Raw genomic sequence first — 22104 nt, 5'->3', positions numbered from 1 at the left:
CACATTCCAAAGACTTACAGGTTTGTAGGTTAATTGGCTTCAGTAATATTATAAATTGTCCCTAGTGTGTAGGATAGTGCTGGTGTACGGGGTGATTGCTGGTCGGCGCGGATTCGGTGGGCCAAAGGGCCTGTTTCCGCGCTGTATTTTTAAAGTTGAAAGTGTCGATCTACAGAGGGATCTTGGGGTGCATGTTAATAATCTTTTGAAAATGGTGACACAGTTGGGTAGGATTATTGAAGAAGGCATTTGGTAGGCTTGCCTTCATAGGCTGAAGTTCGACAGTAAGGAAGGCAAATTCAATGCTAGCAGTTATATCAAGAGGACTGGGATACAAAAACAGATGTAGTGCTGATGCTCTATAAGGCGCTGGTCAGGCCGCATTTCGAGTACAAATTTGGGCCCCATATCTGAAAAAGGATGTGCTGGTTCTGGAGAAGGTCCAGAGGAGGTTTACAGGAATGATTCCAGCAATGAGCGGGTTAGCATATGATGGCAGCGCTGGGCCTCTACTCGCTGGAGTTTGGAAAGTTGAGGGGAATCGTCATTGAAAGTTACAGAATAATGAAAGGACATAGCCTCAGAATTAAAGGGCGCTCCTTTAGAAATGAGGTGAGGAGGAACTTCTTTAGTCAGAGGGTAGTTAATCTGTGGGACTCATTGCCACAGAGGGCTGTGGAGGCCAAGTCAGTGGATATTTTTAAGGCAGAGATAGACAAATTCTTGATTAGAGTGGGTGTCAAAGGGTTATGGGGAGAAGGCAGGAAAATGGGATCAGGAGTCAGCCATGATTGAATGGCGGAGTAGACTCGATGGGCCGAATGACCTAATTCTACACCTATAACTTATGAACATGTTTGAAGATCTGAGAATCACGATTGTGATGTCTTCTTGCAGCTGGATAAAACATTGATTAGGCTGCATTTGAAGTATTGTGTTCTGGTCGCCACTGTACGGAAAGGACATGATAGCAATAGTGGGAAAGAGAGAGTGCAGAAGAGATTCACCTGGATGTTGCTTGGAATGGAGGGCTCCACGTATAAGGAGATATTGAATAGGCTGCATTTATTCTCACTGGAACATTGAAGGCTGAGGGGTGACCTTACAGAAGGTTATAAAATTATACGAGAGGGCATAGATAAGGTAGGTAGTCAGTCTTTTTTTTCTTTTCTTTGGTAGGGAGTCTAAAACTAAAGGACGCAAGGGAGAGGAGTTTAAAGGAGATCTGAGGGGTACATTGTTCCCACAGTGGGTGGTGGTTATGTGCAATAAGCTAGCAGAAGAACAACTGAACCATCCTATCACCATCTAGAGAACGGTCCTGACCTACCATCTACCTCATTGGAAACCCTTGGACTATTTTTAATCGGACTCTGCTGGATTTTATCTCTTTATCCTGTGTCTGCATACTGTGGTTGAGTTGATTGTAATCAATTATAAGCTTTCGACTGACTTGATAGTTCGCACAAAAAAGCGTTTCATTGTACCTCGTTCATGCGACAATAAACTAAACTAAAACAGGCCGAATGTGAATAACTAGGATTAGAGTATTGGGCGGCACGGTGGCACAGCGGTAGAGTTGCTGCCTTGCAGATCTTGCAGCACCAGAGACCCGGGTTCGATACCGACTACGGGTGCTGTCTGTACGGAGTTTGTACGTTCTCCCTGTGACCTGCGTGGGTTTTCTCCAAGATCTTCAGTTTCCTCCTACACTCCAAAGACGTACAGGATTGTAGGTTAATTGGCTTGGTACAAGTGTAAATTGTCCGCAGTGTGTGTAGGATAGTGTTAGTGTGCGGGAATGGCTGGTTAGTGCAGACTCGGTGGGCTGAAGGGCCTGTTTCCGCGCTGTATCTCTAAACTAAATTCTAGTAGGCATGGTTGGCATGGGCAAGTTAAGCAGAATGTCCTATCGCTAAGCAGTGCAGCGCTATGACTCTAATAGCTGGAAAATTGACCGTAACGTTGTATGTTTTCTTACCCCCCTCTCCATCATTTATCTTGCAGCAAAGATGGTCTTAAAAGATATCCCAACGGAGTCTTTGGCCCGACCCCTGTCACGGAATGAAATCGTTGGCTTAATCTTTCGCCTGACAATATTTGGTGCCGTGACTTACTACACCATCAAATGGATGGTAGATGCCATTGATCCCACAAGAAAACAGAAAGTGGAAGCACAGAAACAGGTTGGTTTTGTTTCAATTTATAACACGCACAGACCACGGGCAACATGGTTGAGTGTGCCAAAAGGAGCTTTTTCACAATTAACATACATCTATATACATTGATATACATTAATGTACAATTCTATGAAAATGAAATTGGTTTAGAATATTTTTCGCCTTTTCTCATTTTGTACATAGAAAATAGGTGCAGGAGGAGGCCATTTGGCCCTTCAAGCCAGCACCTCCATTCATTGGGATCATGGCAGATCGTCCCCAATCAATAACCCGTGCCTGCCTCTCCCCATATCCCTTGATTCCACTAGCCCCTAGAGCTCCATCTAACTCTCTCTTAAATATAATCCAGTGATTTGGCCTCCACTGCCCTCTGTCAGGGAATTCCACAAATTCACAACTCTCTGGGTGAAAACGTTTTTTCTTACCTCAGTCTTAAGTGGTCTCCCCTTTAATTCTAAGACTGTGGCCCCTGGTTCTGGACTCGCCCAACATTGGGAACATTTTTCCTGCATCTAGCTTGTCCAGTCCTTTTATAATTTTATATGTTTCTATAAGATAACCCCTCATCCTTCTAAACTCCAGTGAATACAAGCCTAGTCTTTTCAATATTTTTACAGTTCAATCTTTTCAACAGTAATTTATAATCTGCAGGATGTGGTATTGTCAGCTGTAAGATGTATATTACGTACATGAACAGAATGTTCATGAAAGGCCTGGTTAGAGGATGTGGAGAGGATGTTTCTACTAGTGGGAGATGCAAGGACCAAAGGCCCTAGCCTCCGAATAAAAGGAAGTACCTTTGGAAAGGAGATGAGGAGGAATTTCTTTAGTCAGAGGGCGGTGAATCTGTGGAGTTCATTGCCACAGAAGGCTGTGGGGGCCAAGTCAATGGATATTTTTAAGGTGGAGACTGACAGATTCTTGATTAGTGAGGGTGTCGGGGTTTATGGGGAGAAGGGGTTTAGAGGATAGATCAGCCATGATTGAATGGCCTAAGGTAGACAAAAGTGCTGGAGAAACTCAGCGGGAGCAGCAGCATCTATGGAGCGAAGGAAATAGGCAACGTTTCAGGCCAAAACCCTTCTTCAGAATGGCCTTGAATGGCCTCACCTTGCTCCTATAACTTATGAGCATACACAACAGTTGAAATACTTGGAGATACAAGGAACTGTGGAATGCTGGAATCTTGAGCAAAGCACAAAGTGCTGGAGGACCTCAATGGGTCGGTAACACCTACAGAGGACATAGATGGGCAACGTTTCGACCTAAGAAGGGTCCCTAGCCGAAATGTCACCTATCCACATCCTCCACTGATGCTGTATTTATTTATCTGCTGGTGAGTTGAAATATTTGTGTCATTTGTTGGATGTCCTTGAAGTTGCCAGTTGCTGAATATATTTTGTACATTAAAATGAAGAACACAAATGAGGGTGAGCTATTCATAAACCTGCACGACAAAGCCATCTAATTACGAGAAACTGACACAATAATATGGTTGAGAAATGTAGGCGAAGCTATTTAAAGTGGGTAGTTGACACCAAATGACCAAAATCTCAAAGTCACAAAGCATTTGTCCCACACAAGATTTTATTTCTTCATTAAATGTTGAAAAGGACAAACTGCAATTTTCAGGCATTGACAGGTTTTAGTTGGTACAAGCAGGCCAGGAATAGGAGGATGGGGACTCTGTACATTACTGCTTATTTACATTCGTACGGTATTGATTTGAGATCTCGTATTTTGCTCACTGGTTAGCAGGCAGCAGATAAATAAATGAGATTGAGATCAGATACTTCCTTTCACCAAAGACTGGGATGTATCTTAAAGTACTCATATCTCTAGATTAAAATTAATTGACAAACCAAGTTTTTTTTGTTCATTTGTGGTACTATACAGGATATTTAAGTCGGTGAACCTATGCTTTCTTAAAAAAAGATCTATAACATACACAGAACAAAATGGGCATCACGGGTGGCATGGTTGCTGCCTTACAGCACCAGAAATCCTGGTTCGATCCGGACTTCCCATGTTATCTGTACAGAGTCTGTACGTTCTCCCTGTGACTGCGTCAGTTTTCTCCTGGTGCTGCGGTTTCCTCCCGCACTTCAAAGACATACAGGTCTTTAGGTTAAATGGGTAGAAAGGAACTGCAGATGCTGGTTTACACTGAAACTAGACACAAAATGCTGGAGTAACTCGGCGGGTCAGGCAGCATCTCTGGAGAAAAGGAATAAGTGATGTTTCGGATTGAGAGGGAACTCTCCCTTTCCTCTGACTTCAGTCTGAAGAAGGGTATCAACCTGAAACGTCGTCTTTTCCTTTTCTCCAGGTTGGCAGGTTAAATAGCCGGTAAAATTGTAAAATGTCCCTAGTGTGTAGGATAGTGTTAGTGGACTGGATGGGCCGAAGGGCCTGTTTCCGTACTGTATTTCAAAATGCCAAAGTAAAGTAAAGTGTAACTAATCCAAGATATCGAAATCGACATATCTTGTGTAAAGCGGTGTAAGAGTCTCTACCAGAAACATCACCCATTCCTCCCCTCCAGAGATGCTGTCCGTCCCGCTGAGTTACAATACAATACAATACAATTTATTTGTTGTCATTTGAACCCAGAGGTTCAAACGAAATTTGGTTTCTGCAGTCATACAAACAAGAAGAACCAAGACACAACACAATTTACACGAACATCCATCACAGTGAATCTCCCCCTCACTGTGATGGAAGGCAAAGTCTTATCTCTCCCCTGCACTCCTCGTTCTCCCGATGTCAGAGTCAAAGCCCCCGGCGGGCGATGGTAAATAAGTCCCGCGGCAATTATAAAGCCGCGCCGGGTGATGCAAGGCCGCGCTCTGGGTCTTGGTGTTGGAGTCCCCGGCGTGCACTAACAAGTCCCGCGGCCATTTAAAGCCGCGCCGGGCGATGTAAGGCCCCCGCTCCAGGTCGTCTTCAACCCCGCAACTCGGGCGGGAGAAGTCGCCGTTGCGGAAGCCTCGAAAAGCGGTCACCCAGCAGGGACCCGCGGGCTCCCGGTGTCACCGTCCACCGGGCCGGTGGCTGGAGCCCCCGAATCTCCTGGGTCGGGCCGCAGCAGCGCGTCACCACTGCTCCGAACTCGGCCAGCTCCACGATGGTGGGTAAGTCCGCAGCTCTGCGACTGGAGCCCCAGGTCGTTCCGGTTGGAGGCCGCTCCACGGTGCTCGGCCCCAACGACAACGGAGACCCGACAGAGAAAAGGTCGGGTTCTCCGTGCAGGGGAAAGATTTAAAAAAGTTTCCGCACCCCCCGACCCCCACACACATACCCAGTTTAAAAAAAATTAAAACTACATACAAACGAGACAAAAAAAACAAAAACGACAGACGGACTGCAGAGGCCGCTGCGATGTGAGTTAGGGGAGATCTTATAGAAACTTACAAAATTCTTAAGGGGTTGGACAGGCTAGATACAGGAAGATTGTTCCCGATGTTGGGGAAGTCCAGGACAAGGGGTCACAGCTTAAGGATAGAGGGGAAATCCTTTAGGACCGAGATGAGAAAAACTTTTTTCACACAGAGAGTGGTGAATCTCTGGAACTCTCTGCCACAGAAGGTAGTTAGGCCAGTTCATTGGCAATATTTAAGAAGGAGTTAGATGTGGCCCTTGTGGCTAAAGGGATCAGGGGGTATGGCGAGAAGGCAGGTACGGGATACTGAGTTGGATGATCAGCCATGATCATATTGAATGGCGGTGCAGGCTCGAAGGGCCGAATGGCCTATTCCTGCACCTATTTTCTATGTTTCTATGTTACTTCGGCTGTTTGTGTCTATCTTTGGTTTAAAACAGCATCATCTTTCATATATATATATAAAAAATTATATATATAAAAAATTAAATCCTAACCACTTGAAGGCTTCAAGATGCCAACTAATTTTGCAGTGAATCAGTACGTTCTTCTGTTTTACATGTTATAGAAACATAGAAAATAGGTGCAGGAGTAGGCCATTCGGCCCTTCGAGTCTGCACCACCAATCAATATGATCATGGCTGATCATCCAATTATGGCCAATTGCCGAGTGCTACATCACATTTACAATCAACAGTGAGTTACCTTCTTCCAGATGTGTCTTTGTAATTTCCTATACAAAATAATGGTGATTTTTTTTAAAGCTTGAATCTCTGCTCTGAACAATTTTCAATTCAGTTTTGTGTATGGATTATAGAATGGTACAGCACAAGTACATGCCCTTTACCCGCAATGTCTTTGCCAAACGCAATGCTAAAGCCAACGCTTATCTGCCTGCATATAATCCATATCTCTCCACTCCCTGCACATGCATGTGCCCATCCAAAAGTGTTTCAAATGCCACTATCATATCTGCCTCTATCACCATCCCTAGCAACGCCTTCCAAGCACTCGCCACTCGTGTGTAAAAAAAAAAACTTGCCCTGCATATCTCTATTAAACTTTGCCCCTCTCACCTTTCACTTATGCCCTCTAGTATTTGACATTTCCATCCTGGGTAAAAGATTATGACTGCCCACCCTATCTCTGCATCTCATCATTTTATATACTGCTATCAGGTCTCCCTTTAACTCCGGCGTTGCAGAGAAAACAATCCCAAGTTTGTCCAACCCTGTAGCTAATATCCTCTAATCCAGGCATCATTCTGGTAAATCATTTCCAAAGGATTCTTTGGACAGGCATCTTTTCCAAAGCCTCCACATCCTTCCTGTAATGGGGTAACCAGAACGTGAGTTGTGATTACTGTTAAATCATACAAGCTATGTGCTATAACACCAGGATAAGTGCTCAACCAAGAAAGCCAAGCCCAATGCCAAAGTAGTATCTAATCTACTTATACATACTTGTGCTGTAGGAGGATAACATAAAACCACAAAATGCTGGAGTAACTCAGCGGGACAGGCAGCATCTCTGGAGTTAGACAGGCACATGAATAGGACAGGTTTGGAGGGATACGGGCCAAAAGCGGGCAGGTGGGAACAGTGTAGCTGGGACATGTTGGCCAGTGTGGGCAAATTGGGCCGAAGGGTCTGTTTCCATGCTGTATCACTCTATGGCCTTTAGTATTTGGAGATGGAGAGAGAGGGGGAGAGTGCCTTGACTTTATATCTGTGGAATGAGTAAAATATAATGTCAAAGGGATTTTCTGAGAAGCGTTCAACTTCATGTCATTTGTGACGAGGGGGAAGTTTAGTCAATTAGTTTGGTATATTATTGTCACGTGTAGCGAAGTGAGGTGAAAAGATTTTTTGTTGTGTGCTATCCAGTCGGCCAAAAGGCAATACAGGAATTTCTTATGTTTTGCAACATACTAAATTCCTCGTATGTTGCAAAACATACTTGGCGAATAAAGTGTGATTCTGATTCTGATGATTACAATCAAGCCGTCCAACAGTGCACAGACAGAATGAAGGGAATAATATTTAGTGCAAGATAAAGTCCGATTAGAGATAGTCGGAAGGTTTCCAATGCGGTAGATGGTAGGTCAGGACTGTCTCTCGTATCGATAGGATTAAGTAATTTTGAGGGGTGTTTGATGCTGTTATGTTGGGTTATGTGACAGCCAATTTGTGCAAAATAAGGTACTACAAATACCGCCAAAGTAAGTGATTGGATAATCTGTGTTACAGATTGTTATTGGGAAATAAGCATTGGCCTGGAAATCAGGGTGAGCTCAATTGTTGCCTCGATAATGTTGTGGTGTTTTATTTACATCTATCTGAAGTAGCAGACAACATCTTGGTTTCTTCTTTCCTCCAAAAGACAGCGCTTTGAAAAATGTAGCACCTCCTCAGTATTGTATTGGAGTGTCCCTCTAGGTAGGTGCACAAGTCTTCGAATGGCATCTGAACCCATAACAATACTGATGAAGAAAACTTAGCACAATGATAAACCAATTGATTTAGTATTAAACAGCATATATTTCCAGTGCTGAATTACTCTGAGTAAATGGGTAGACACAAAGTGCTGGAGTAACTCAATGGGTCAGGCAGCATCTCTGGAGAAAATGGAGTCTGAAAATGAGGTGGATGGTAGGACAGATCACTCTCTATTTGGTAATAGGATCGAGTAATTTTGATGATGTTTGATGCTGTGGTGTTGGGTTATGTGACGACCATTTTGTGCAAAACAAGGTAGTTCAAACATAGCCAAGGTCCATTTATTCAGAGTAGTTCAGCATTGGAGATTTATATTTGCTGTTTAATACTGATCAGACCTCGTTCTCTGGTCCAACTTCTCTCGGCGTGTTTTCATCATTGAGCTGACGGTCCCCTGGGAGGAGGCTGTGGACGAGGCTTATGAAAGAAAAAAGCTTTGATATTCAAACCTTGGAGCAGAGGCAGTGGAGAGAGGTTGGAGTGTAATGCCCCTGTCCCACTTAGGAAACCTGAACGGCAACCTCTGGAGACTTTGCGCCCCACCAAGGTTTCTGTGCGGTTCCCGGAGGTTTTTGTCAGTCTCCCTAATGGTCGAAAGTGGTTTTTGATTCTTATATGTTCATTTCAAAAAATTCAAAACCGGCCACGACTAAAAATAGGTTGCCATTTTAATAATCGGTCATTTTTTAGTCGAAGCCGGTTGCGATGCTAGTTGAAGGTGATTGCCGGAGGTTGCAGGTAGTGGAAGGTAAGACCTCCCTGGTGGAATAAAACTGGGTGGGGAAAAAAGGCAGGAGAATGAGGTTAGGAGGGAGAGATAGATGATTGAATGGCGTGGACATGATGTGCCGAATGGCCTAATTCTACCCCTATCTCATGATCTTATGATCTGGTTCTCAAAAATGGGGATTGCAGAATTTTGCTTTAGTTGCATTTCAATATCGTTATGCTGCTCGGTCTGTCTCATATTTAATGAGTTCAGTTTATAGATACAGCGCGGAAACAGGCCCTTTAGCCCACCGAGTCCGCACCGACCAGCGATCCCGTACACTAGCAGTATCCTATACACTAGGGGCAGTTTACCAATTTTTTGCCGAAGCCAATTAACTTACAGACCTGTACTTCTTTGGAGTGTAGAAGAAACCAGAGCACCCAATGAATAGGCAATTGTTAAGTGTTTATTTTCCATTTAAAACAGTAGATTTTACTACTTTAGAAAACTGCCATGAAATCATGATCTATCGGGTACAAGCCTTCACATATTTTTATAGATGTTATCCTGATATACTCCCATGCATTAAGGCCGCAGCAACTCCATAATTAGTGTCACCAACCACACCCTCAGCCAATTCAATTAGCAATAGACTGAAGTAGCTAATTGTAGCTTATTTTGTATTTACACATGAGGAAAGTACAATCTGATATAATTATGAGGATAAATTTTGTGTTCGTTTTCTAGGTCTGCACAAAACGTGAGAGTCTTTAGTTTACAAGTCTTTAATGTTTCACTCAATGCTGGCAGCAAGACACAATGGCTATCCGCATACTGTCTGCCAACAGGATAAACTATATACAAGACATCTCCCTTTGTCCTGTGCAGCGCCACATGCTGCACGGGAGGAGCAACGTGTCCTCCCACCCCGCACCGTCCACCAAACATCACACTCCCCCTTTCCAGTTTGAACGTCTCTATTCCTGAATGAGTTGCTTTGGGGGAGTACCACGATTGCAACATGCCGATCGACGAAGGACCACAGGAAGATCGGCGGGGAGTTCATCTGGCGGAACTTCGTCAAAGTCAGGTACTCCAGGATCCACATGATTCAGCACCGGGGTGTCCGACTGCTTGGTTTTGGTCAGGTCCTGCGCAGTCTTCGCTGGAGGAACGCGGCTTCTTAATTGGTCATCATGCCGTTTGCATTGTCCGTCTTGGCCTTGGACGGTGTACATTTTGGTTCCAATGTGAGCCATGATCCTGCCAGCGCACCATTTGCTTTCCTTGGGGCGTGGCAGTTGCCAATGTCGAATTTGGACTTGTTTGATTTTGTTGGCTGAGTGCACGCTTTATAAGAGTTACGGGTCGGGTTCAAAATTGATAGGGGAGAGCGCACTTGACGTCTGGACACTGGAGTTCGACCGGTAGTGCAGTTTGGGGCGGTTCGATATTGCTGTTAGAAATCACGCAATCGTTTCGATTCTTACAGCACATTTCATGGCCTGCTTGAAAACGCCGACGAGCCGCTCTGCCTCACCATTTGAGGGTGGATGAAAAGGTGCTGATGTCAGATGCACGATTGAGTGTTGTTTGCACCAGTTACCGAACATTTGCGAGGCAAATTGGGGTCCATTGTCGTTTACGATTGTTAAGGGCAATCCCCAAATGGCGAACAAATCGTAGAGAGCAGAAGTGGTTGTTTCGGTGGTTGGATACTTATTCATTTGGAATAACATGTGGCCATTTCGAATGGGCGTCCATGACGACCAGCCACAAGGCCTCCTGGAACGGTCCGGCAAAATCTATGTGGATTCGCTGCCATGGTTGGTCGGGGACGAGCCATGTAGAGGTCTCTTCCGGCGGATTCGGCGCTGTTTCGGCACATGGTGTGCAGTCCTTGCCATGGTTGGCTAAATCGGTCTCGATGTTTGGCCACCACACATGCATGCATGCGGGCGAGCGCCTTAATTCGCACAATTCCAATGTGTGTCGTACAACATTTTCAGAAATAGCGATCGCAGTTCCGTCGGAATGAACACTGGAATATCCTGGAGTCCGGTTTGCTGTCATGGAATCTCCTGTCCAAAGATCCTATAGCGAGCTATAGGATCTTTGCTCCTGTCTGCCTCTTAAATCGACCGGTCACCTCTCATCATCCCTCTGTCTGACCTCCCCCTACCCTGCCGTGCCTCAGAGACAGGCTTTGTTCTGCTGCTACTGTTCTCCTCTGAACAGTCATCTTTCCCCCCCCCCCCACCCAACTTGCGACAGCATCCATAAGGGTATACTTGGTCTTTGAGCAGAATGGCCACTGAGGAATGTCAGAGTGTGGCCCAGTGCAAATTGGAGGAACAGCACCTCATATTTCGCTTGGGCAGCTTACTCTCCAGAGGTATGAACATTGGTTTCTCTAACTTCAAGTAACCCTTGCTTTCCCTTTCTCTCCATCCCTCCCCCTTCCCATTTGTACGACCAGTCTTATTGTCTGCGACTACATTTTATCTCTGTTAGCTTTGTTGTTACCTTCTCCCAGCTAACAATGATCTATTCTACATTGTCCTTGATCTCCGGTCCCTTTGCCCTGTTTTCACACCTTACACTTCCTTATCTATCTATCCCCTCCCCCTCCCCCCTGACATCAGTCTAAAGAAGGGTCACTCATTCCTTCTCTCCAGAGATGCTGCCTGAGTTATTCCAGCATTTTGTGTCTATCTATGGCCACTGAGGATTCTTGTACTCTCCGCTCACTCCCTTCCCCTTCCCTGGTGGCCATCTATATCCTTCCTGCCTTCACCTTGGGTGTGACCATCCATGTTCTCCCAGAGGTGCTGCCTGATTTTGTTGAGTTTGTCTAGCACTTTGTATCTTTTGTTTTGTAAACCAGCATCAGCTTCCATCCACCAACTTTTCTTTGTAGTTTTAAGGTAATATTTATTCTAATTTATTGCCTTGCTTTTATTCATTGAGGAGAAATAAATGTGTGCTTTGGAGTTAGACGCAAAGAAACATTTTCACTTGAACAGGTGTCAGGGCTTATGGGGAGAAGGCAAGAGAATAGGGTTGAGACGAAAAGATAGATCAGCCATGATTGAATGGCAAAGTGGACTAGATGGGCCGAATGGCCTAATTCTGCTCTTATAGCTTATGAACTGAGAGTTCAATTCTTGCTATTTAATATTGTCAATGTATGAATAGATCAACATGCCAATGTGATCATGAGGCTGAGCTTGCTTTCTGTTACAATTTGGATTGATTATTGACTTCCAGGCAGAGAGGCTAATGAAGCAGATCGGTGTGAAGAACGTTAAGCTAACCGAATACGAGATGAGTATTGCAGCACACCTTGTGGACCCACTGAATATGCAGGTACGGCACGCTTCAATTATACTTAAGGTCGGCACAAAATGTTGAAGGAACTCAGTGGGTCAGGCAGCGTAAGGTCATGTGATTGGAGTCTAATTAGGCCATTCGGCTCATCATGTCTAATCTGCCATTCAATCGTGGCTGATCTATCTCTCCCTCCTAACTCCAATCTTCTGCCTTCTCCCCGTAACATCTGACCCCCGTACTAATCATGAATGTATCCATCTCTGCCTTAAAAATATCCACTGACTTAGCCTGCACAGCCTTCGGAGGCAAATAATTACACAGATTCACCACCCTCTGACTAAAGAACTGTCTCCTCATCTCCTTCCTAAAAGAATGTCCTTTAATTCTGAGGCTATGACATCTGGTCCTAAACTCTCCCACGAGTGAAAACATCCTCTCCACATCCACTCTATCCGAGCCTTTCATTATTCTGTATGTTTCAATGAGGTCCCCCCTCATTCTTCTAAACTCCAGCGAGTACAGGCCGACAAACGCTCATCATAGGTTAACCTACTCATTCTTGGCATCATTCTTGTAAAGATTCTCTGGAGAAGGGCCATTCTTAGCCACGTGTGTGACCAAAAATATGAAAAATTGTGGAATACATCTCTTCTAATTCTGAAAGCATTACAGGTATATTGTTGTGTATTGTATATATATATTTTTAAGTTTATAAAATGAAATGTTTATGTTATGCTGACAATATTTGTTTAGGATCAGAGGTCAAATATGACTGGTCACGTGTGTGGCCGCACACGGAAGCAATTTAATCCTAACTCAGTATTTATTATCTTACAAACTCTGTGCATTTATTTTTTTTTAAATTATAGTTCTGTAGATAGGTAAATAGCAATAAATAAGATTAATCTCTTACAAGAATTTTTTAACGTATTACTTTACGTAATGACATCTGGTCACGTGTGTGACACTTTGGTTCGCTTTCCCAAGAATGGCCCAGAAAAGGAATAGGCGACATTTCGGGTCAAGACCCTTCCTCAGATTGAGAGTCAGGGGAGAGGTAAACTAGAGATAAGAAATGGTACAGCTGTATAATTGTTCTTGGACTGGTTGGTGTAGAGATGGTAATGATTGTATTAACTGTGCAATGTTGCAATTGCAATATAGTGGGCTTCTCATAAAGCAACCTGCACTTTTCTTAAGCTGAAGATAGACACAAAAAGCTCCAGTAACTCAGCGGGTCAGACAGCATCTCTGGAGAAAAGGAACGGGTGACATTTCGGACCCTGAAGGGTCTCGACGCGAAACGTCACCTATTCCTTTTCTCCAGAGATGCTGCCTGACCCGCTGAGTTACACCAGCATTTTTTGTCTATCTTCGTTTTAAACCAGCATCTGCAGTTCTTTCCAACACTTTTTTAAGCTCGCAATTTGAATGTTTTCATTAAAGGATCAAGCCATTATAGGCTTCACCAGGTTTGGTCAACCAGTGGTGGAAGATTATAAGATCATAACAAAGCTAGACACAAAATATCTTAGCAGGCCAGGCAGTATTTTTTGGAGAAAATGAACATGACATTTCCGGTCGTGATCCTTCTTCAGACAGTTTGAAGAAGGATCCCAAACCAAAACATTATCTGCCCATTTTCTCCAGAGCTGCTGCCTGACCTGCTATAATTAGCATTTTCTGTTAATGCTTGGTATAAACCAGCATCTGCAGTTCCTTTTTATTACATAACCATAACACAGAGAAGGGGATGGGAGAATGCAACCTTCACATGGTCCGCCCTGTTTTGACGAATGCAATCAACCTGGTGTGCACAATCAAATAAGATCAAACGGAACAAGTTGTCCTACAACTTTAGGCTGTGCACGCCGTACGCAACAAGAAGAAGAATACAGAGAATTAGGCCATTCGACCCATTGAGTCTGCTCCACCATTCGATCAAGGCTGATCTGTTTTTCCCACTCAACCCCACTCTCGTGCCTTCTCCCCCGAAACCTTTGACACCATTTCTCTGCCCAGTTCTGTAGCTGATCTATATCCCACAGTATACTTTGTCTGCAAATTTATTAACCAAACCTCAACATTTGACATCCAATTCGTTGCATATATGTACTGTACTTACAACAGAGGTCCCATCAAAAGGTCCTTGTGGAACTCCACTGATCACAAACACCATTCCACCACAACCCTCTGTTTTCTACGAAGCCAGTTTTTAATCCACATGAATATGCATTTCATATACTGTTTTCACTGGATGGTTTTGTTTCAAACATTACAAAAAAAATTAACAAATCATAAAGATAGCATTTCAAGTTCAAGTGAGTTTATTGTCATGTGTCCCTGATAGGACAATGAAATTCTTGCTTTGCTTAGCACACAGAACATAGTAGGCATTCACTACAAAAACAGATCAGTGTGTCCATATACCACAATATAAATATATACACACATAAACAAATAAACTGATAAAATGCAAATAGCAGATAATGGACCACCAATAATCAGAGTTTTGTCCGAGCCAGGTTTAATAGCTGTGGGGAAGTAGCTATTCCTGAACCTGGTTGTTGCAGTATTCAGGCTCTGTTCACGCATTACCTGGTTAATACGCCTTCATCTGCCTGCTTTCAACAGGTTACATGGGATGACGTTGCTGGCTTGGATGATGTGATTGCAGAACTCAAAGACACCGTCATATTACCAATTCAGAAACGGCACTTGTTTGAAGGTTCCAGGCTGTTGCAGCCTCCAAAAGGTAAACAGTCGGAGGGGGTAGATGGTGCAGGGGTTGAAACATATCTTGTGAGCCTCATATCTGAGGAAGGATGTGCTGGCTTTAGAGAGGATCCAGAGGGGGTTTACGGGATTGATCCCAGGAATGATTAGGTCAACAATTGATGGCACTGGGCCTGTACTCGCTGGAGTTTAGGATAATGGAGGACCTCAATGAAACTTACTGAATAGTGAGAGGCCTGGATAGAGTGAATGTGGAGAGGATGTTTCCATTAGTGGGAGAGTCTTGGACCAGAGGCCATAGCCTCAGAATAAAAGGACCAAACTTCACAAAGGAGATGAGAAGGAATTTCTCTAGTCAGAGGGTGGTGAATCCGTGGAATTCATTGCCGCAGACGGCTGTGGAGGCCGAGTCAATGGATATTTTTAACGCTGAGGTCGACAGATTGGTGATTAGTACGGGTATCAGGGATTGTGGGGAGAAGGCAGGAGAATGGGGTTGAAGGGGAAAAATAGATCCACCATGATTGAATGGTGTAGAATGATTGAATGATGTAGTAGACTTGACGGCCCGATCCTTTGGTTATTGGGTGTTATTTGTTCAGATTCAGATTCAATTTTAATTGTCATTGTCAGTGTACAGTACAGAGACAACGAAATGCATTTAGCATCTCCCTGGAAGAGCGACATAGCAAATGATTTGAATAAATAATAATGAGTGTCCGGGGGGGGGTGATTGGCAGTCACCGAGGTACGTTGTTGAGTAGAGTGACAGCCGCCGGGAAGAAGCTGTTCCTGGACCTGCTGGTTCGGCAACGGAGAGACCTGTAGCGCCTCCCGGATGGTAGGAGGGTAAACAGTCCATGGTTGGGGTGAGAGCAGTCCTTGGCGATGCTGAGCGCCTCCGCAGACAACGCTTGCTTTGGACAGACTCAATGGAGGGGAGCGAGGAACCGGTGATGCGTTGGGCAATTTTCACCACCCTCTGCAATGCCTTCCGGTCGGAGACAGAGCAGTTGCCATACCATACTGTGATGCAGTTGGTAAGGATGCTCTCGATGGTGCAGCGGTAGAAGTTCACCAGGATCTGAGGAGACAGATGGACCTTCTTCAGTCTCCTCAGGAAGAAGAGACGCTGGTGAGCCTTCTTGATCAGAGTTGAGGTATTGTGGGTCCAAGAGAGGTCATCGGAGATGTTGACTCCCAGGAACCTGAAGCTAGAAACACGTTCCACCTCCATCCCGTTAATGTGGATGGGGGTGTGCGTGCCGCCTCTGGACTTCCTGAAGTCTACAATGAGCTCCTTGGTCTTCTTGGAGTTAAGGGCCAGGTTGTTGTCAGCGCACCATGCTGCTAAGTGCTGGACCTCCTCCCTGTAGGCCGACTCATCGTTGTTGCTGATGAGGACAATCACCGTTGTATCACCTGCATACTTGATGATGGTGTTAGTACCATGTACAGGTGTGCAGTCATAGGTGAAGAGGGAGTAGAGGAGGGGGCTCAGCACACAGCCCTGTGGAACGCCGGTGTTCAGGGTGAGGGTTGAAGAGGTGTGCTTGTCTAACCTAACAGACGGGTCTGTTGGTTAGAAAGTCCATATCCAGTTGCAGAGGGAGGGGTCGATGCCCAGGTTACCGAGTTTGGTGATCAGTTTTGATGGTATAATGGTGTTGAATGCTGAGCTGTAATCGATGAACAGCATTCTTACGTAAGTGTCTCTGTTGTCGAGGTGGGGCATCCTCCGTACTCCTGTTCTTGCGGTAGGCAAACTGATAGGGATCCAGTGTGGGGGGTAGGCAGCTTTTGAGGTGTGCCAGGACCAGCCTCTCGAAGCACTTGGTGATGATGGGGGTAAGTGCAACTGGGCGGAAGTCGTTGAGGCTTGCCGCAGTGGAGTGTTTTGGCCCTGGCACGATGGAGGTGGTTTTAAGGCACGTGGGGACAACTGCTTGAGCAAGTGACAGGTTGAAGATGTCAGTCCAGACGTCTGTCAGCTGCGCAGCACTAGCCCTGAGCACGCGCCCGGGGATGCCGTCAGGGCCAGCAGCTTTACGTGCATTAGTCCTACTCAGTGCCACGTATACGTCGTAGGGGGTGAGTGTGAGGGGTTGGTGATCGGCAGGTAGCACAGCCTTGATGGCTGTCTCTAGATTGTCCCTGTCGAAGCGGCCATAGAAGTGATTAAGCTCCTCAAGGAAGGAGGCGTCGCTGGATGTGGGGTTGGTGTTGGAGGGTCTGTAGTCCGTGATGGCCTGGATGCCTTGCCACATGCGTCGGGGGTCGGAGTTGTTGTTGAAGTGCTCCTCAATCCTGAGCTTATGGCAGTGCTTGGCCTTCTTGATGCCCCTCTTCAGGTTAGCCCTGGCTGAACTGTAGGCTCGAGCATCGCCTGACCTGAAAGCGGTGTCCCGTGCTTTCAGCAGTAGCCTGACCTCGCTGTTCATCCATGGCTTCTGATTCGGGAATATGGTCACCTGTTTGAGGGAGGTGACACTATTGATGGTGGAGTTTATAAAGTCCAGAACAGAGGATGTGTAGGAATCAATGTCCGTGTGGGAGTCAAGGGTGGCCTGGGCTGCAAACGCCTTCCAGTCAGTGTTTCCAAAACACTGCTGAATTGTGAAGTCCGCTTCCTCTGACCAGACTTTAACTGTCCTCACAGTTGGTTTAAGCCGTCTGATGAGTGGGGAGTACTTGGGGAGCAGGAACAATGAGACATGATCAGACTGACCAAGGTGGGGGAGGGGGGTGGCTTTGTAAGCTTCAGCCATGTTGGTGTATTTGTACATCGCTGATAACATGTCAAAAGTGATAGGATCATAATTAGGCCATTCGGACCATGAAGTCTACTCCACCATTCAATCATTGCTGATCTATCTCTTCCCCCTAACCCCATTTTCCTGCCTTCTCCCCATAACTCCTGACACCCCTACTAATCAAAATGTTCTCTCCCTGCTTTAAAAATATCGATTGACGGCTACAGATTCCCTACTCTCTAACTAAAGAAATTCCTCCTCATCCCCTTCCGAAAGGAACGTCCTTTATTTCTAAGGCTATGATCTCCAGTCCTAGACTCTCCCACTAATAGAAACATCCTCTCCACATCCACTCTATCCAAGCTTTTGTCAGGATGGCTGAGTGGTCTAAGGCGCCAGACTCGAGGACTAAAGTCCTTCTGCAGTGCAGCGGGTGTTCTGGTCTCCAACTGGAGGCGTGGGTTCAAGGGTGGCACGGTGGTGCAGCGGTAGAGTTGCTGCCTTACAACGCGAGAGACCTTGGTTCGATCCTGACCGGGTGCTGTCTGTACGGAGTTTGAACTTTCTCCATGTGACCACGTGGGTTTTTTCCAGGTGCTCCGGTTTCCTCCCACATTTGAAAGACGTACAGGTTTGTAGGTTGATTGGCTTCTGTAAATTGTCCCTAGTGTGTAGGATAGAACTAGTGTACGGGTGATCGCTGGTCAGCGCGGACTCGGTGGGCCGAAGGTCCTATTTCCATGCTGTATCTCTACACTAAACTAAACTGTCAGTGAAAATGGTCTGAAGAAAAGTATAATTCTCTTTCTTTTAAAATCTTTTTATTAATATTTTTCAAAAACCAAAAAAATAATGATAAACATAACAGTGATGTTGATACATAGGGATCAGGATTACATTAACAACAAGTGTAATCTAAATATGAATCCAGTGTCAAAATACACATTGGGTATAGACCTCCCGGTCTCTATGTACATAAAGTTAAATGTTTAAAAGAGAACTTGTATATATAAAAACAAATAGATAAAAAGACGAGGGAAAAAAAGAGAAAAACAAAACCCCCTAAACTGAAATAAGCAAAATAAAATCTGGGCTGCAAAGAGTTTCAATAATTTAGATCCTTGTTTGTCGTCAAGTCCGTTCCACCGTATAAAGGTAAGAGAATTAGAGGGAACAATTTATATCGTGTGAAAATATTGAATAAAGCTTCCCCAAGTCCTATCAAATTTGACCACGGGTTCAACAATGTCACTCCTAATTTTTTCTAAATTTAAACATGATATCGTTTCATAGTGTGGTCGGAGGATTAGAGTCCATTTAAATAAAATAGATCTTCTGGCAATTAATATAGTACAGGTACACAACCTTTTATTCGAAAGCCCTGGGACCAGACACTTCTCGGATTTCGGAATTTTTCGGATTTCGGAATGGAAGATTTTTAGCGTAGATTAGGTAGGTAGGCGGGTGGCTTGAAAAGTCTGGAGCGGCTGCCTCCTCCCCGGAGACCGGGGAATCATTGTAAATCATTGCTTAAATGTTAGTCAGTTAGTTTGGAGGGATTTAATGTGGTGGGGGGGGGTGAAGGGGGGAACTTTAATTCTTAGTCCCCTACCTGGTCGGAGAGGCGGCGAGCGGGCAATCCAAATCCAGCACGGCCTGCGGCCGGCCGCCCGCAGCCCCAGCTCCGCGATGTTGGGAGTCGGCAGCCACAGCGCTGGGATACCAGCGGGGAGCGGGCAATGCCTTACCGGGTCGCCGTGCGGTAAGCTCCGGAGCGCTGTGGCCGCCGACTCCCAACATCGCGGAGCTGGGGCTGCGGGCATCCGGCCGCGGGTGGCGCTGGATTTGGAGCGCCGCGCAGCCAGGGGTAGAGTTGCCGGGGTCGGAGCTCCAACCGGCGCCGCCCGCGGCCGGACGCCCGCAGCCCCAGCTCCGCGATGTTGGGAGTCGGCGGCCACAGCGCTCCGGAGCTTACTGCACGGTGACCCGGTAAGGCATTGCCCGCTCCCCGCCTCTCCGACCAGGTAGGGGACTAAGAATTAAAGTTTCCCCCTTCATCCCCCCCTTCACATAAAAGCCCTCCAAACTGACTGACTAACATTTAAGCAATGATTTACAGATGTTTAAGTGTCTCCGGGGAGGAGGCAGCCGCTACAGTAGTACAGACCTGGGTTGACCGTGGGTCGTTTCGGGTCAGGTTTGGTGCCAAACGCGAGCTTTGGTGTGCAGACGACATCCTGGAGAAAATGTCCGGTTTTCGGAGCTTTTCGGTTTCCGGAATTTCGGATAAAAGGTTGTGCACATGTAGTATAATTCTCAATGAATGTCATTACTGTGACAGAGTAATTTGGGTGGATGTTGATTGAGCACCATTCAAGTGTAACCAACACTTGCCTCTTTGTAGCTGTGTTGAATATTGGAACAAATTGTGTAGATGTGGGTGTATCAATGTGAGTGTATTTTAACCCACATAAAGTTGTTTTTATCTATTAGAAACATTTAATTCTAGGATTTTTTAATTTATAAATTCTTTAAAAGCCATTATGTACAAATATTCTGTTTGAATTGTACATCAAGGGGTTGAAAGCAGCTGGCCATCTCCTGTTATAACCCAATCTGTGTTAACAATAGATTTAACAAATTCACGGTGTGATGTGGATTGCAATATTCTGTGTTATTAATTTGGAATAAAGTGATGTCCTCTATTCATTTTGATAAAGTGTCGCAAAATACTGCACTAGTACAGGTCCTCCACCGATTCTCCTGCACCCTTGGTTCCAGAGCCTTTCTGGATGATCCGTTTTGCCCGACCAGAGGAGGTCACGGCCTCCGAGAGGAGTCCACCGGTGCAGGATCGGTCCTCTGAGGGCCCGAGATACCAACCCGCCGAGTCGGCTATGGGAACAGATCTGCCGGCTGCGGCCGGGCAGTGGTTGCAGAGCCCCGGTTGCAGGGGGCAAATTCGAGCCGCCGATCGGCCGTGGAAGTCCCGATGAGTAACTTACCCACACCGACCAACATGCCCCATCTACACCAGCCTCATCTGCCTGTGTTTGGCCCATGTCCCTCTATGCTATCCATGTACCTGTCCAATTGTTTTTTAAAAGTTGTGATAGTACCTGCCTCAACTTCTGGCAGACTGTTCTACGTACCTACCACCTTTTGGGTAACAAAAGAAGTTACCCCTCAGGTTCCAATTAAATATTTCCCCCCTCACCTTAAACCCATGCCCTCTGGTTCTTGATTCCCCTACTCTGGCTAAAATACTGTGCGTGTACCCTATCTATTCCTGTATGTGTGATTTGATGATGAGATCCTTAAATAACTTTCAGGAACGCTCTTTGTTTCATTTTAGGTGTCCTCCTATATGGACCTCCAGGCTGTGGTAAAACTCTCATCGCCAAGGCTACTGCTAAAGAAGCTGCGTGTCGGTTCATTAATCTGCAGCCGTCCACCTTGACTGATAAATGGTACGGAGAATCCCAAAAACTGGCTGCAGCTGTATTCTCACTGGCTGTAAAACTGCAGCCTGCCATCATCTTTATTGATGAAATTGGTAAGCTTGTATTATTCCTCTTTAGACATTAGAGATACAGCGCGGAAACAGGCCCTTCAACCCACTGAGTCTGCGCCGATCAGCGATCACCTTTTAAACCTCTACTCCAACAGAGGCAATTCTTACTACAATATAGCAATCTAATAATGTATAGTGCAAGAGACCCTTCTTCAGTCTGAGGAAGGGTCTCCACCCTAAACGTCACCTATTCCTTTTTTCTCCAGCGATGCTGCTTGACCCACTGAGTTACTCCAGCACTTTGTGTCTATTTTCAGGCTAAATTATGTCCTGTTACATAATTTAATTACTCTTCAATATACAGACCACCCCCACGTTGCAGCTGTTCAAGTGACGGAAATCCGCCCTTGCAATATCCATAAATCACCTCACTGAAATTTGAGATACAGAATAAAATTCTCTCTGTTAGAATGTATGTGGGGGGAAAAATACAGTGAAGAAACATAAGATCTCATTTTCCAGGCTTCCTGTGTTATGACTGACCTGACTAGCAGAAATTTGACCATGCAAATTGTCCAATACTTTTTAAAGAAACTTCCATGTTAACAGCAATAATACCGATTTAGATTTATTATTGTCATGTGTACTGAGGTGCAGTGAAAAGATTTATTTTGAATGCTATCCAATCGTCAGATAATGGTGTACATAATGTATACAAGAACTGCAGATGCTGGTTTAAATCGAAGGTAGACACAAAATGCTGGAGTAACTCAGCGGGACAGGCAGCATCTCTGGAGAGAAGGAATGGGTGACGTTTCAGGTCAAACCCTTCTTCGGACTTTATGGTAGACATAAACAGAAATCAAACCAAACTCAGGTACTGCAGGTATAGCAAAGGGAAAGATACAGAGTGCAGGATATAGTTCTCAACAAGGTAGAGCAGAGAACATAGACAAAGTCCAATGTGCACAATGAGATAAAGGCAAATCGAACAGT

The 22104-nt window shown here is 45.3% G+C and overlaps 1 protein-coding gene across 5 annotated transcripts in view; it reads left to right on the top strand.

The window, feature by feature from the left end:
* The window catches only part of atad1 (ATPase family AAA domain containing 1), a 40368-nt gene that overhangs the window by 6479 nt on the left and 11785 nt on the right, over window positions 1-22104 (top strand). For all 5 annotated transcript variants that reach the window (XM_033034363.1, XM_033034365.1, XM_033034366.1 and 2 more), the window contains exons 2-5: window positions 2008-2186; window positions 12043-12141; window positions 14740-14860; window positions 20950-21150. In XM_033034363.1, the coding sequence (XP_032890254.1) occupies window positions 2013-2186; window positions 12043-12141; window positions 14740-14860; window positions 20950-21150 (595 nt within the window). In that variant the 5' untranslated portion in view covers window positions 2008-2012. The remainder of the gene's footprint in view (window positions 1-2007; window positions 2187-12042; window positions 12142-14739; window positions 14861-20949; window positions 21151-22104) is intronic.

Source organism: Amblyraja radiata, chromosome 15, assembly GCF_010909765.2.
Source record: "Amblyraja radiata isolate CabotCenter1 chromosome 15, sAmbRad1.1.pri, whole genome shotgun sequence".
In the NCBI taxonomy this organism is placed as follows: Eukaryota; Metazoa; Chordata; class Chondrichthyes; order Rajiformes; family Rajidae; genus Amblyraja; species Amblyraja radiata.
This window is presented reverse-complemented; position numbering and strand designations above follow the sequence as displayed.